The sequence below is a fragment of the Bos mutus genome, chromosome 19 (assembly GCF_027580195.1).
Source record: "Bos mutus isolate GX-2022 chromosome 19, NWIPB_WYAK_1.1, whole genome shotgun sequence".
NCBI classification, from domain to species: domain Eukaryota; kingdom Metazoa; phylum Chordata; class Mammalia; order Artiodactyla; family Bovidae; genus Bos; species Bos mutus.
In genome coordinates, this window is record NC_091635.1 from 866,525 (window position 1) to 883,067 (window position 16,543).

General features: G+C 43.1%; 1 protein-coding gene across 11 annotated transcripts in view; it reads left to right on the forward strand.

Moving 5' to 3' along the window:
• Window positions 1–16,543, forward strand: part of CEP112 (centrosomal protein 112) — a 356,316-nt gene that overhangs the window by 55,568 nt on the left and 284,205 nt on the right. For 10 of the 11 annotated variants that reach the window (XR_011467850.1, XM_070388925.1, XM_070388932.1 and 7 more), the window contains 4 exons: window positions 3,460–3,546; window positions 5,891–5,990; window positions 10,210–10,328; window positions 12,428–12,571. The exons of the other annotated variant lie outside the window; for it this stretch is intronic. Coding sequence is in view for 9 of the 10 variants with exons in the window: in XM_070388925.1 (XP_070245026.1) it covers window positions 3,460–3,546; window positions 5,891–5,990; window positions 10,210–10,328; window positions 12,428–12,571 (450 nt within the window). In the remaining variant the exon portion in view is untranslated. The remainder of the gene's footprint in view (window positions 1–3,459; window positions 3,547–5,890; window positions 5,991–10,209; window positions 10,329–12,427; window positions 12,572–16,543) is intronic. 11 annotated transcript variants of the gene reach the window in all.

Here is a 16,543-nt window from a genome sequence, read left to right on the forward strand (position 1 = left end):
ACCACCATCCTGACGTCTCTCATCGTTTCCCTGCTTTGCTTTTTAAGTTGACTTTGCTACCAATGCCTGCCTTCTTAAGAATGAAAATACTTTTGTTCAGCGGATTTTGAACTTCATTTAAATACAACTAAACTTTTCTGCTCAGTAGCATGTGGGTAACACTCCTGGTTGTTAGGCACTCAGCTGCAGTTGGCTTCATTTGCAGTACTTTCTATTAAATGAATCTGCCACACCTTGTTGCCATTGTGTTGATGAATCTGTTCTAATTTTTGACTTTTACAAACAGTAGCCCTGTGAACAACTTTGTGCGTGTCTCCTGACACATATGTACAAGAGTTTCTTCAGGGCAGTGGTTCTCAGAGCGTGGGCCATGAACCCTGTGATCCCTAAGATCCATGAGGTCTATGAGGTCAAAATTATTTTTGCAATAATTAAAAATAATTGTTCTACTGTACTTACATTTGCACTGACTTTGCACACAGAGCGTTGGGTAAAACTATATCCCGACCCACGTCAAGGCAGCGGCACCAGATTGTACCAGTAGACGTATTCTTCACTGCCACATGCTCCCAGGGGAAAATTACTAATCTTATTTAAGGATGTTCGCAGTGGAGCAAGTAGAAAATTATTAATTTTACTAAATCTTGTAACTCAGATACACATCTTCTGCTAGCTGAGTGACAAAGTAGAACTGTCTAGAGGGCTGAGGGTGCGTATCCAGGCGTGTGTCGGGGTGCCAGAAGGAAAGCCCATGGCTTCCTCAGTGATGAACTGTGATGGCTCCTGCTCGTGGGATGTCATTCTCACCTGATGTAATGGCTGACGGACAAAATATGGTTATTCAGACTCGGGTATTGGGAGACAGTTTCTGGAAAGTGAACAAATCGAGCCTGTCACTTTAAGCAAAACAACTGACCATATTCACACTGATGATAGAATTTGACCTTTTAATACAAATTAGAATTTTGGCAGCCCTGTATCAGTCACTGTGAGCCTGAGAACTTTCCAATACTAAGACTTTTCCGATGAGATTGGTGATAATATTAAAACCAGTGTGAGGTTTTGATATTATGTAATGAAATTTTCAATATTTGGAAACCTCTGCAACTCATTGAACTGACGTTTTCCAAATGAGTAATGCGTGGTGTTATAGCGTCAGACATGGGTAGCAGAGCCATTCCAAGTTCAGGACAGACCAGCAGACCTGCTGTGACAGCGAAGAGCTGGAGTCCACTTACCAAGTCCACGTGACTTAGAAAGCCTAGCACTTGTGAGCGCTGATTTACTAAAAAAGAATATCTGCAGTTATCAAAAAGGGGATTAACATACCCTACTTTACAACTACCTATTTATGTAAGGAAACATTTAAGGAAGAACTGTGTTCCAGTATTACATATTACACAGATTCTCTGAGATAATAGAGGGGGATACTCTTTTCAACTGCTTTTATGGGGCAAACACAACACAGTTAGAACCAAGAACATTTCAAGAAAAAAATTAAATCCCCTTAAAAATAAAAACAGTGACAAAGTTCATTGTCAATATGTTGAGAAAAGACTTATTTAATGAATGATGCTGGTACAACCTTTCAGTTACTTGAAAGAAAATAAAATTGGGTCCTTTCCTCTAAAAACAAAAATAATAAAACAACAATAATAATAAAACAATAATAAAAAACAAAAATTCTGGATGTACCTAAAACCTAACCTATAAACACCCAGACAAAAAGTTTCAAAACAACAAAAATTTTTACATCAGGTCTTTCTTACCCAAAAAAAACCTTTCCAAACTCAGAATGAATAAAAGAAATGATAGAAATATTTGACTCAAGTGACATAAAGAATCTGTAAGGTAAATATATATATATATAAGAAAATCAAGTGAAAAACAATCAATTTGGGGAAAATATTAGAGACGGACTGTGAATGTATATACACGCCTTAAACTAATTCAGAATAAATAAAACTGCATGCCAGGCTTTACTGACCACAGACAGGAATGTGGATGAAATTGTGAAAGGGCCTTCATAGAAGACCGGATTCAGAAGGCCCCAAACGTGTGACATATTTATATCCTGAATGTTCATTGGAAGGACTGATGCTGAAGCTGGAACTCCAGTACTTTGGCCGTCGGATGCAAAGAACTGACTCATTGGAAAAGACCCTGATGCTGGGAAAGATTGAAGGCAGGAGGAAAAGGGGAAGATGGTGGATGAGATGGTTGGATGGCATCACCTACTCAATGGACATGAGTTTGAGCGAGCTCCAAGAGTTGGTGATGGACAGGGAGGCCTGGCGTGCTGCAGTCCATGGGGTCGCAAAGAGTTGGACACGACAGAGGGACGGAACTGAACTGACCGAAGTGTGTGACGAGGGGCCGACAGGCAGTGGTTTTCAGGGAAACGCACATGAGGATTGTAGTGAGATGTCTGTCCTTCCCGCAAAAGTGTGAATTTGCCTTTAATAGAGGGCACAATATATCTAGATAATCTGATTCGTTGCCACGTCTTTTGAGAACCCACCCTGTAGAAAGCAAAATCCAAGTGTGCTGGGTGCATACAGGAGAATGCTTGGCCATGTTGTTTGTAGTGGAGACTGAAAAGAAAGTGACTACGCATTAAGAGTGTAGTTGAACGGATTTTATTTTCTGCTCATGAAGGAATAGTTGGTAACTATTTAAAAAATGAATAAGAACTAGAGCAAATGTTTTTAGAGGGATTTCCATGAGATATTGTTCAGAGAGAAAGACAAGGTGTAGAAAATAACGTATTTTTGTTTTCATAATACAAACATTCATAATAAAAAGTTATATATCGCTGAGGGTGTAGCAGTTTAGAGAAGAGAGTCCACTTAGCATTCCTACAGCAGTGTGGGGCGCATGGGCAGTGTGCTGCTCTGCCATGTCGTGGGGGACCCGGCTGGTGGGCAGCCTGTCCGTCCTCAGCTCACAGCTTCAGTCTCTGCACCTGAGGTCTTGGTTACTCATCCTGCAGAAAGAAAGAGGGTGGAGGGAAAGCCACTTCTGAGAAAACATGTCCGTCGCAGTTGCCTGCGTCCCGTCTGCCCCATCAGCCCCCCACCCAGCCCAGGTGGTGGCGTTAGTGGGGCCCCAAGGGAAGAAGAGAGGAACAGATGTCGGGGACCCTCCTGGCCTGTGCCACACAATACCAAGTGGATTTGGCAAAATATCACTTCACAGTGACCCTTTCAGGGCAGTGGCGTGGGCTGAGTATCTGAGTATCTGTTCCTTAGCCTGTAGAGTGATGTTTGTTCAGAAGACTTTTAATCAACTTGGAGGTGAGCACAGAGTATACCCAGTGTATGAGTGTGTGCAGTGTGATTGCTGGACTCGTGACTGTAAGGTGATCTCTTTCATACAGGAGTTTATTTTAATTTAATTGTGTACTTTTGAAAAATGGAAAAGTAAATTAATAACATCTTTAAAATATTTTCCTTGAAGTTGGACATGAAAACAAAGCTGATGGAAGCTAAATATCACGAAGAGAAACTTAAATTGCAACAGAAACATGACGCTGATGTTCAGAAGGTAGGGTGTGTACGTTTATTATTTTTTTAGGATTGAGTATTTGAAATATTCTAGGTCTCATGACCATCCATCCACTTATTATATTTATATGCTTATGAGAGTCTAACATATAAATGGGACTTGCTAAATTAGTATCCTAGCAAAGCTGATCTTTAAACTTCATTTGCTAGACAAATGTATTTATGTGAGACCTTATAGTTTACATGATCTTCAAGTTCTCCTTTATTTCTTCTTACAGCCCTTTACCTTCTGTCACTGCTTTTCATTACAGTTGAAATGAAACATCAGCTGTAAATACTAGAGTTTGTTTTGGTCTAATATCCTTTCAGTCTTCTGGCAATTGCAGTTTCCTTTCTAATTTAAAAAGAAATCCTGAACTTAGTTCTCTTTGGTGTAGACTGCACGCACTGTGAGGCCAGTGTTGGCTTTCTTTCAGTGGCTCGTTGGGATGTATGCCTTCCAGTATTTCAATTTGTACTTTAAAGTATACTTTTTCTTCTTAATGGGCACAGCAAAAGTCATCAATCTATAGTTATTATACCTTATAATTGTGTAACTATATTTTAGTACTGCTTTTAAAAATGTAGTGATATAGAAGTATAATTTTAATATATGAATTTGAAACTCATGAGAATTGATCCAGATAGAAACTTGGCATTGTCTGTTTCAAAACTAAGCCTGGGGGATGCTGCTCCCCAGAGTGAAGTGCCAGAGCTGGAGGGAGGGAGTGGAGGCCAGAGCGTCTCGTAACCTGCTTTCTTCCTGCCCTACCCTGCGTTCCTAAAAGCTGGAAATGTAGTCGTGTTTAGTCAGGCGTGTACTGGGCTCACCTTCTTGCAAAGCAACAAGAGGGAAACCACTGATTGAAAATTAGAGAAAAACTATTGAATCCTTTTCCTTGACTTTCCTCTTTTCCTTTCAGACTTTAAAGGCAAATATTACTTTATGTTCTTACTAGAATTTTACCTAAGTATAAACGGTTAGATCAAAGCAGTTTTCTATCATAAATATGTTAGAGATTCAGTAATATAATTCTGTAATTTCAATAGAGCATAATACACGTCTAAATTGAAATTTTAAAATATTGATATGTAATATAAATAAATATAGAAATATATTTGGAAAAATCATGGTAATAGAGAGCTTTTTGTAAAAAGCTCTGGAAAAACATTTTAGTAGAATCCTTTCCAGGAATTTCTCTTTTAAAATAAATTCTTTATGGCAGCACAACTAGTTTGGAGTAAAATATAAGAACTGCTGCAGGTTTGGAAAGTATATTCATCAGTTTGTTGCACGTATGGCATTTTCTACGTGTTAGGAATTGGGGAGGAATAACATTGAAAGTGTTTATTTATCAGTTCTTTTGTTCTTTATGGACATGGAGCTCAGACTGGCTCCTTTACTTATTTATCAGTTGTTCTTAGAGGTGGGACCAAAGCAATGAAAGGTAAAGTAAGATGCTGGTAATACAAGAAAAACTTGGTTAGACATGCTGATAACCTGTTTTCAAAAATTGAATTTGCGTGTATAGGAATATACCGCAACCATAAGAAAAGTGGATATTCATACTTCTGCTTCAATTTAGTTTTCCTTTCCCCCTTGGTTAAACATTTCTTTACCCTGCTTGGTAACTTTCTTATACTTGGTTTTTCTCCAATTTTTTTTAAAGTATTAGATATTTTTTAAAGTATTTAATGATCCATTTAAAAACTTCTGAGAGTATAAATTAATGACGTAAAATACTCATACAATTTTGGACATACTTTGAGCTGACTTTTTTGATTCCCAAGAGCAGAACTGAATGTAAAAGAAGTCTATTGCACCCCACGTTCCCGTGTGTCTGGGCGTGCTTGCTATTGTGTGTGGAAGTGGCAGAAGGACCCTGTGGGGGTTCAGGCTGTGCTTGTCTGCAGGCACCTGCCCGGTGCTGGGAGGGGACTGCACTGTGTCAGTGGCTCAGGCTTCCGCTGCTTCTCTCTGCGGCCTGGTGACAGCGTCATCTGTGAGTCATATTTTAGAGAATCAGCTAATCTAGTATTTACAATCCCCTTAAGGATTAGTACATGAAAATTCAAAACAGCATATTTCTTTCAGTAATCAATTATTATAGTGTATTTAATGTTTTGTCAATGCATTGAAATATGATTTTGGGGGGTTGTTATATATAACATCGCTTTTGTTATATATAACAAATTGATGTTATATATAACATCTTTTTTGGGTTGAAGCCACTTACAGGATTAGCTGAGATAGACTTAAAAGAATATTGTGCTCTTTTTTAAAAATTATGTGTTCCATACATAAAATGATATAGTGTACTAAAATATTTTAAATTCGTTTGCAGATTTTAGAAAGAAAGAATAATGAAATAGAAGAAATGAAAACTTTATACAAAAAGAAACAAAATGAAACTGAAGAGACAATTAGAAAACTTGAGAAGAAAGGTGATGTTGTATATTGTTACATAAATCCTTTAATAACATTTCTACTTTAGTGCTTCTATAAAGGACAGTTTTATTTCTGACTGTAGTATGAGATAGGAAGGTTTGTGTGGGTTTCCTTTGTTGATGTGCTGATGTGAACTTCTGTATGACTTAAGAAAAACCCTGTGTGTGTGTGTGTGTGTGTGTGTGTGTGTGTTTGGTAGCAATGGTGGTTGGTTTGATTAAAGGTTTAGAAGAGTCTGTAACTGTTACTCTTTCTTAATCCTCTTTCTCGTCATTGGACTGGAATGACCATAGGTCAGTCTTAGAATAGAACTTACTGGCTTTCACAAGAGTCTAGAGTAATTATTCATCTTGGTCTAATAAAAATTCATTCCATTAAATGTCTACTTTATGCTTTATAATATATGCTATATTGTGATGGATGGAACATTTAAAAAGTATTCCTCATTTATACTTTCATTATGAAGGAAAAGAAAACAGGAAATCCAGTGTTAAGTTGATTATGACTGTAGGTCAAAGCATTGAAATGTAGTGGACAGTCTTAAGGAGAGTGTTGGAAATATTTGGGGAGGGGGAAAGAACTTTAAAAGTTTTGTAAGATTTAGTTAGTTGCAGAGGAGAGTTCCAGGCACTGGGGTGGGAATGCTGATGTTCGTAAACTATGGGAAGGATGATGCAAAACATTTGTCTAGAGTGGAGATCCTCATGTTAAGAGAGAGACTGACAAAGACTAAGATAGGTGACTTGGCGTCATATAAGCATGACCTTGAATTTCAGATTTAGAAATTTTAAGTTTATCCTGTAGCTGCTGGAGAGTCAGGGAATGTTTTTTGAGAGGTGAGTTTTAGGGCTGCATGTTTTCGGTGGAACAGCCTGGTAATATGGTGAAGCTGATTCCCAGTCTGTTATAATAGAGGCAGAATGGAGCAGAGGAGGGAGAAAGAGAGAGAAAGAGGGAGAGAGAGAGGGAGGGGGAGAGAGAGGAGAGGGAGGGAGGGAGAGAGGAGAAAGGGGAGAGAGAGAGGAGAGGGAGGGGGAGAGAGAGGAGAGGGGGGGAGAGAGTGGGAGGAGAGGGAGGGGGAGAGAGAGAGGAGAGGGAGGGGGAGAGAGAGAGGAGAGGGAGGGGGAGAGAGAGAGGAGAGGGAGGGGGAGAGAGAGAGGAGAGGGAGGGGGAGAGAGAGAGGAGAAGAGGGGAGAGATCTTCCTTCTTAGGAAACCTGCTCTTTAGCATCTGCTATGGCCCAATTGCATGCCTCTTACTCATAAAGCGGTGCAATTGGAGATGTAATGTATATAAAGTCTCCTCAACTCAAGGCCGCTGTGCCTCCATAATGTCATGTGTAAGATGATGAGGACCCAGAATATCTCAGTAATAGCAGTGGGAGTGGGGAGAGTGAACCTGAAAAAGAAACTCTGCTGGATTTGTGAATGATCCGATGTCAGTGAAGAGTAAGAAGAAAGTGGAGAGTCTTGTCATGGAACCACTCCAAACATCAGTGGCTATACATATTTAAAATCTATTTCTAGGTTTTTGTTTTTACTCTGATTCAAACCAGGCACTTTAAACACTCAAAGAATGTTCAAACTGCCATACAGTTGGTGCTCATTTCACGTGCTAGCAAGGCTGTGTTCAAAATCCGTCAAGCTAGGCTTCAGTAGTACGTAAACCAAGAACTTCCAGATGTACAAGCTGGGTTGAAAAAGGCAGAGGAACCAGAGATCGAATTGCCAACATCCATTAGGTCACAGAAAAAGCAAGGAAATTCCAGAAAAAACATCTACTTCTGCTTCACTGACTATGCTAAAGCCTCTGTGCAGATCACAACAAACTGTGGGAATCTTAAAGAGATGGGGGTGCCAGACCGCCTTTCCTGTCTCCCTGGAAACCTGTATGGTGGTTAAGAAGCAACAGTTAGAACCAGACAGGAAACAATGGGCTGGTTCAAAATTGGGAAAGGAGTACGACAAGGGTATATATTGTCCCCCTGCTTATTTAACTTGTATGCAGAGTACATCATGCGAAACGCTGGGCTCAGTGACTTCACAAGCTGGAATCAAGATTGCTGGAAGAAATATCAACAACCTCAGATATTCAGATGATACCACCCTGATGGCAGAAAGCAAAGAGGAACTAAAGAGTCTGTTGATGAGGGTGAGAGAAGAGAGTGAGAAAGCTGGCTTAAAACTTAACATTCAAAAAACGATAAGATCATGGCATCTGGTCCCATCACTCCATGGCAAATAGAAGGGGAAAACGTGGAAATAGTGACAGACTTTATTTTGGGGGGCTCCAAAATCACTGCAGATGGTGATTGCAGCCACAAAATTAAAAGACACTTGCTCCTTGGAAAGAAAGCTATGATAAATCTAGACAGTGTATTGAAAAGCAGAAACATCATTTTGCCAACAAAGGTCCTTATAGTCAAGGCTGTGGTTTTTCCAGTAGTCATGGACAGATGTGAGAGTTGCACCATAAAGAAGGCTGAACGCCAAAGAATTGATGCTTTTGAACCGTGGTGCTGGAGAAGAGTCTTCTGGACTGTAAGGAGACCAAATAGTCCTGAAGGAAATCAACCCTGAATCCTGGTGGCTTAGACAGTAAAGAATCCACCTGCAATGCAGGAGACCTGGGTTCGATCCCTGGATTGGGAAGATCCCCTGGAGAAGGGAACAGCTACCCACTCCAGTGCCAGGAGAGTTCCATGGACAGAGGAGCCTCGAGGGCTACACTCCATGGGGTCACAAAGAGTCAGACACAACTGAGTGACTTACACTTAAAAAACCTTTTTTATTGGAATTCATTGGAAGGACTGGAGCTGAAGCTCCAATAATTTGGCCACCTGATGTGAAGAGCAGACTCACTGGAAAAGACCCTGAGGCTGGAAAAGGTTGAGGGCAGAAGGGGAATGCAGCCGAGGTTGAGATTGCTGAATGGCATCACTGACTCAATGGACATGAGTTTGAGCAAGCTCCGGGAGAAAGTGAAGGACATGGGAGCCTGGCGTGCTGCGGTCCATGGCGTCATAAAGAGTCGGACACGTCTGAGCGACTGAACAACAATATCAGGTTAACTTGGACTCTTCTCCTCACCAGTGCTGCATCATTGAGATATAAAAGTGAAAGAAATTTCTATGTAAATGTTTATGAAAATTTTCCTCTCTTCCAGTAAGTGAATAAGAACATACTAAGGAAGCTAAGAAAATACTACTTTCAAGCAAATACACAACTGAATTTATTTTGTATCCGGATGACATGAATATGTTGAACAGTTTTCACTCGAATCAATGACAGTTTAAATCACTTTAAAAAGAAGATAGAAATTTGAATGCTTTATGAGAGATATGTTTTATGTAATTTAGAGCATGTTTTGCTTCAGTCCCAGTAACTTAATACAGCCAGGAGCGGTGGCAGATTGGAGCGGTAGGTTCCTTTGTCTGTGGGCTTAGCACACCACCTTTGGGGTACTTGCCTGAGTGCCAGTGTTTTGCTCTGTAGTTAAAAGTTGAAATATCTTTCTCCTCAGTGAAGAAGCAAATAAACTGTTATAGCATGCAATGTAATAGGGGACTTATGTAGAAATCTAGGAGGTTCCCTGGGCCTAGAGAGGAGTGCAATTCTGCCCCTGCAAGAGTAGGAGACTGGTTGGTTCCTAAAGGAGGTGTGACTTGACCTGAGACTGATTTGAGCATAGTATTTCAGCAGGGGAGGAGGGCACTCCAGGTGGATAGGTGGGCGCATCTGGGCAAGAGAATGAAAGGACGTGGATTTACAGATAGGTTGGTGTGTTTATGAGTTTAAACACATGGACTTGGCTGAAGATACGGCCAGAAGGTAGTCAGATCTGAGGAGCTGTTTCCCGTGCCAGAGGCTTTGGGTCTCTGTCTTGTGGGAGGGGAACTGGGAGTTACAGTCTGGGGGTCGTGGCGCAGCATCTGCACGGGGAAAGGGCCTCTGCAGAGCAGCGGCGGGCACCCCGCAGGAGAGCTGCAGAGGCCGGCACGCCGTGCGCGTTGTCTGCGGGTGAGCGGCGAGGGTTCCACCGTGGCTGCGCAGGTGGACATGGAAAAGAGGAGGGAGGAAGAGAGGTTTTAGGGGAGAGCAGAGGAGGCCAGCAGGAGATGGGATGGTCTGTTAACTGGTACACTCTGCTTTCTGTCACTGGACTCTTACATGGCAGCTAGAATGGGTTTAATTACGTTTTCATCATTTTTGACAGTTCAGACCCTCGTCCGTGAAGGTCAGGTTATCAGAGAGACCAAAGACAACCAGATTGCAGAGTTAAAAAAGATATGCGAGCAGAGTACAGAATCTCTGAATAATGACTGGGAGAAAAAGGTAAGCTACAAAACATAAAATAGTGATGGAAAAATATAAAGGAGTTTACTTTCACGTAACCTACGTAATTATAAAAGAGTGGGTGTTCACGAAACACAAAGAGGAGTGTGAAAGAATAAGAGTAACAGTGTTCTAGACTATCTAGAAATAGCTGTCGTGCTTTGGTGTACTCTTTTCTGGGAGTTTACTGGTTTATAAGCTAGTTTTCATTTAGAAAAGTTACTTGTAACAATTCTTGGATTTAATTAAGGCTCTGAATTTTTGTCAGAGCTAATAGACTGTAAGCAGAATTCATAGGGATATAATAGCAGGATAATTTGGGGGAGTTAAATTGTTCAAATTTTGGATGTAAGCCCCTGGATCGTTTCTTTTCTGAAGTCTCAGATGACACAGTAGTTGTAGTATAGACTTGTTTTTGGAGTATACAAAATCAGTTGTGGATGGATTATTCTTGGAGGAGCATTTAATTAAGAAAAACATTTTCATTAAATTTAGCAGAGCCACGAGTAATGTAAAAAATACTTATAATGTTTCATAGAAGTCTTACGTAGTCACACATAGTAACTACTTTTGGGCTTCCCTGTGGCTCAGCGATGAAGAAGCTGCCTGCAATGCAGGAGATGTGGGTTCGATCCCTGGGTTGGGAAGATCCCCTGGAGGAGGGCATGGCAGCCCCCTCCAGTGTTCTTGCCTGGAGAATCCCATGGACAGAGGAGCCTGCGGGCTGCAGTCCGTGGGGTTGCAGAGAGGCAGACAGGACTGAACACACACACAGGCACTCAGTACTTCCATTTAGGAGCTCTTCACCATTGGTTGAAATTACAATATGTACTCACAAGAAGTGAAACACGTTACTTGTTTTGAGTAAGTCGGCTGTGAAGGTCTTCGGTGAACTCTTCCTGCTGACCATCTCCCAGTGGGTCGGGTTCGAGCATTTTCCTGGGCCCTGCGGGGTGGTTGGAGCTGAAGCTGGGCGGCTGTGTCCTGGGGCCGTGGCTCCAGGGCCGTGAGAGGAGGGCCCCTGTCCAGAGGGCAGACGGAGCGCTCTTCCAGGGTCGTGTCCATGTATGTGCTTTTACCTTTTCTGTAAAGTTGGCGTGTCTTTTCTCTGGCTGCTGCAAGCACACATTTCAGTATTTAACACTTCACTCAAGACACTGTCCTCCTAAAACCAGGCCAGCAGTTATTGGAAAACACTCAAAAGTATCTGTAAAACTATATAAATTATAACTTATTTTAACTTGATTAAATATAAATGCCAGACACTGGAGTAACTATTCCTAGTAATTCTGAGCTCAATTAGGCTTTAGATCTGTGAGCCTGGGCTGGGTGCAGAGGACAGGAACTAGATTCCGCAGGACGGCAGGAACTGGAGTCCGCATTCCCCGCCCGTGAAGACTGGTGGACAGTGCCCGCGAGGCTTGCCGCCTGGGTTTTCCACTCCCTGAGAGACTGCTCATTGAGAAGTGGCTTCCTTCCCTTGCTGCGTCCATGTTCCAGCGTCTCGCCCACTTCGGCATGTGTTCACAGGCCTCATCAAGGCGGCCAGTGTGCACAGAGACGTGGGGTGTGCAGCCTCCCGAGAGCTCGCCTTGGTTTACACCGGCCACCTTTGTGTCTGCTTAGTGTAGTTTACGGAGCAGATAAAAATAGTTTCTTAGTGGGAGTCAGGGTGAAGGATAAACCATTTTGAACATTACTCTTGTGCAAGATTTCATGCAAATAAGATGAAAATACTGTGAGATAGCAATCCTAATTGATAACAATATTGTAAACACCTTTGTTTTCTGGTGTCAGGCTAATCCTGGTGCTGTTCACCTGATGCATTCTGTTATCTGATTTATTTACTATTTCTGCCAGAGGCGGATAATTCCCTTTAATATTTGTTTATCCAATAAAATTTTCAATTGAGGAAAGTAAACAAAAAATTGTTTCTTAATCATGCTCTTTACATGAATCTTTACTTCGAATATTTTATATCTTTTGTTGTTCAGGTCACCATATAAATAAATAGAGAAATACAGGAAAACCTTTTTTCTGAATTACAAAATAGTCCATTCTGTGACAGTAGTGAAAGAGTCAGTTCTTCCCCTCTGTAGCTCCACAACGCTGTAGCAGAAATGGAAAAGGAAAAGTTTGAACTTCAAAAGCGACATACTGAAAGTATTCAAGAATTGCTTGAGGACACCAACGTGCGGCTGAACAAAATGGAGGGTGAATATGTGGCACAGACGCGGTCCACGGTACGTCTGCTTCTCCTTGCCATGTCCTTATGAACTGTCCTCTTCACCTCCCTGTCCTCGTGCTTCCCTGCTTCCAGAGTGTGCAGTGCACGGCAAGTGTGCTGTGGAGCAAAAACCCCTCACCTTCCTTCCCGACACAGGCTCACACGTGGCAGTGTGTGGCCTCTTCAGTGGCCGCAGGATTTCCCTTGGGGTCGATTGTTATCACTTTTTTTTTTTTTTTTTACCCCTGCAAACATTTATAAAACTTTCTTCTTGTTTTTTTGTTTTTTTCTCCACTGACTTTCACCCTAATTTCTTTACTTTTTACTTTCTGTTTTATTTATTTGTTTCAGTCTTTCTGACTGAAGAGGTGATTGTTTTTCTAGAAATGTGTAATGCCTGTGGGAAGACAGTCAGATGAGGAGGTGGACCAGTGTGGCTGTAATGCCCGTGGGGAGACAGATCAGGAGGTGGAGCAGTGTGGCCAGCAGAAGGCAGACTTTCTTAGTCGCTCTGTTTTGTGAGGGAGCAGACACAGATGCCCGTGGGGGACCCGAGTCCCTTTCCTGAGGATTCAGAGGGGCACCACCAGAGTACACAGCAGGTGACCAGGCGTGTCTTCCTAGGGACGATGGAGGGCCCCAGAGCCCCTCGCTGACTCTCTGCTTGCAGAGGTGGGTCTTCCGCCCTTGAGAGGCTCAGCTGCCTTCCTGAAATACGGAAGCCTGGGGAAGGTGGGCTGAGGGGCACCTGGACCCGGGGCCTCACGTCTGAGGTAGGTGCACCTCGTCCTCCTTGTTCCTGATACGTGATCTGACCTCATGGCGTGTAGACCCTGAATCCTCAGCACAAGCAGGGTCCCTGGCCAGTCAGCCCCCTTGGTCAGCTGGCTTGTCCAGAGTGCCTCCTTGAATTTAAAGCTGTGGAGTCTGAGCCAGAGTCTGTTACCTAGGCGTGTCTTGGAGACCCCAGACTAGCTGAAGGGCCCGTTTCAGAGGGCGGAAGGAATGGGACACAGTATCCACAGTGATGCTGAGCTGGGCTGTAGGTCTCGGGCTCCCATTCCAGTTCCCTTGTAGCTTGAGTACCGTGCCAGCTCATACGCTGTTCAGTGTCCTCATCCGTCAGGCAGGGTAACAGCAGGAGTAAAGTGTATCTATGTTGCTGGGAATATTAAATACATTAATATACATAAACTAAGTTATGTGGTAAGTGCCCAATAGACAGTTGTAACATACAAGAACGATCATCAGGAGACCTGTGTACACAAGGAGGTTCTCAGTTCAGGAAGCTGGTGGGCGTTTGCTTGAAGACAGCAGGTCGAGCACTATGTGGACCTCCGTCCCCTCCCACAGAGGCACAGCGTGACCAGCAGGGAGGAGGGGAGAGCGGTGACAGCCTGGGGTTGGGCCAGGCGAGTGGTGGGCTGACCCTGAGCAGCCGGGTCAAGAAAACAGAACCCTGAGTCGGCCTGGAAGGAACCTAAGCAGCAGACAGGTCCACGTGGATCTTCCAGAGCCTGGGGCCTGTCCCGCCGTCACCTCTGGAGGAGGGGATGCTGGTGGGGCTTCAGCAGGTAGAGTGCTGGACAGTTTAGGAACCAGCTACATGAGGAATTGGGGTGAAGAATATAGTGGGTTTATTATACGAGTCCTCCTCCTTCTGTGTATGTTTGAAATGTCCCATAACAAAACTTCTAAAACTTTATATATTTGGCTGTGCCAAACCTTTAGATTGCAGGAGCCTTAGTTACAGCATGTAGGGTCTATTTCCCTGACCAGGAACCAAACTCGGCCCTCGCTCTGGGAGGCGGAGTCCTAACTGCTGGTTCACCAGGGAGTTCTTCTAGCCTTGGTTGTAACATCTGACCATTTTAGAATATTTCCAAATGATACTACTGGATATGAAAAATAATAATCAAAATAAAAGTGTAATAGATACAATTAGAAACAGTACAATAAATACAGCAGAAGGAAATCTAAAAATTTAAATAAGAGTAAGATCAGAGAGTTCCAGAAAAACATCTATTTCTGCTGTATTGACTATGCCAAAGCCTTTGACTGTGGATCACAATAACCTTTGGAAAATTCTTCAAGAGATGGGAATACCAGACCACCTGACCTGCCTCTTGAGAAACCTATATGCAGGTCAGGAAGTAACAGTTAGAACTGGACATGGAACAATAGACTGGTTCCTAAAGGAAAAGGAGTACGTCAAGGCTGTATATTGTCACCCTGTTTATTTAACTTATATGCAGAGTACATCATGAGAAACGCTGGGCTGGAAGAAGCACAAGCTGGAATCAGGATTGCCGGGAGAAATATCAAGAACCTCAGATATGCAGATGACACCACCCTTATGGCAGAAAGTGAAGAGGAACTAAAAAGCCTCTTGATGAAAGTGAAAGAGGAGAGTGAAAAAGTTGGCTTAAAGCTCAACATTCAGAAAACAAAGATCATGGCATCTGGCCCCATCACTTCATGGCAAATAGATGGAAAAACAGTGGAAACGGTGTCAGACTTTATTTTTGGGGGCTCCAAAATCACTGCAGATGGTGATTGCAGCCATGAAATTAAAAGATGTTACTCCTTGGAAGGAAAGTTATGACCAACCTAGATAGCATATTGAAAAGCAGAGACATTACTTTGCCAACAAGGGTCCATCTAGTCAAGGCTATGGTTTTTCCAGTGGTCATGTATGGATGTGAGAGTTGGACTGTGAAGAAAGCTGAGCACCGAAGAATTGATGGTTTTGAACTGTGGTGTTGGACAAGACTCTTGAGAGTCCCTTGGACTGCAAGGAGATCCAACCAATCCATTCTAAAGGAGATCAGTCCTGGGTGTTCTTTGGAAGAACTGATGCTAAAGCTGAAATTCCAGTACTTTGGCCACCTTATGTGAAAAGCTGACTCATTGGAAAAGACTCTGATGCTGGGAGGGATTTGGGGACAGGAGGTGAAAGGGATGACAGAGGATGAGATGGCTGGATGGCATCACTGACTTGATGGACAAGAATTTGGGTGAACTCTGGGAGTTGGTGATAGACAGGGAGGCCTGGCGTGCTGCGATTCATGGGGTCGCAAAGAGTCGGACATGAACTGAGCTGAAGATCAGAATTGGAGAAGGAAATGGCACCCCACTCCAGTACTCTTGCCTGGAAAATCCCATGGATGGAGGAGCCTGGTAGGCTGCAGTCCATGGGGTCCCTGGGAGTCGGACACGACTGAGTGACTTCACTTTAACTTTTCACTTTCATGCATTGGAGAAAGAAATGGTAACCCACTCCAGTGTTCTTGCCTGGAGAATCCCAGGGACGGAGGAGCCTGGTTGGCTGCCGTCTCTGGGGTCGCACAGAGTCGGACACGACTGAAGTGACTTAGCAGCAGCAGCAGCAGCAAGATCAGAATGGGCTTCCCTTGTAGCTCAGTCAGTAAAGAATCTGCCTGTAATGCAGGAGACATGGGTTCAATTCCTGGGTTGGGAAGATCCCCTGGAGAAGGAAATGGCAACCCACTCCAGGATTCTTGCCTGGAGAATCCCAGGGACAGAGGAGCCTGGTGGGTTCCTAGTCCACAGAGTTGCAAGAATCAGACACAACTTAGCGACTAAACCACAGCCACCACCACCAAGATCAGAACGAAAAGCATCCCAGGAGCAGAGGCTGGGAAGAGAATACGAGGAGACAGAGGCGTAGAAGGATACCAAGCAGTAGGAAGGATAGATCTTCCTGAAGAAATAATGTAAATTAATTTCTTGGAATTAAAGAAAAATGAAAAACACGAAGGGCTCAAATAATACCCCAAATACTCACATGGGAGTGACACTTAACACATAAAAATCAAAGATATTTGCTGAAGCTTGAAACTGTCTGAGTCTTCACTTGGGCACCGTCTTCGGGCCACGCTTTCCTGCACGTTCACCTCCTAGGGTTGCTCCGCCGTCTTCCGAATTTCAGGCAGAAGGAACACCCAGTGTAGAAGTCCCAAAGCTG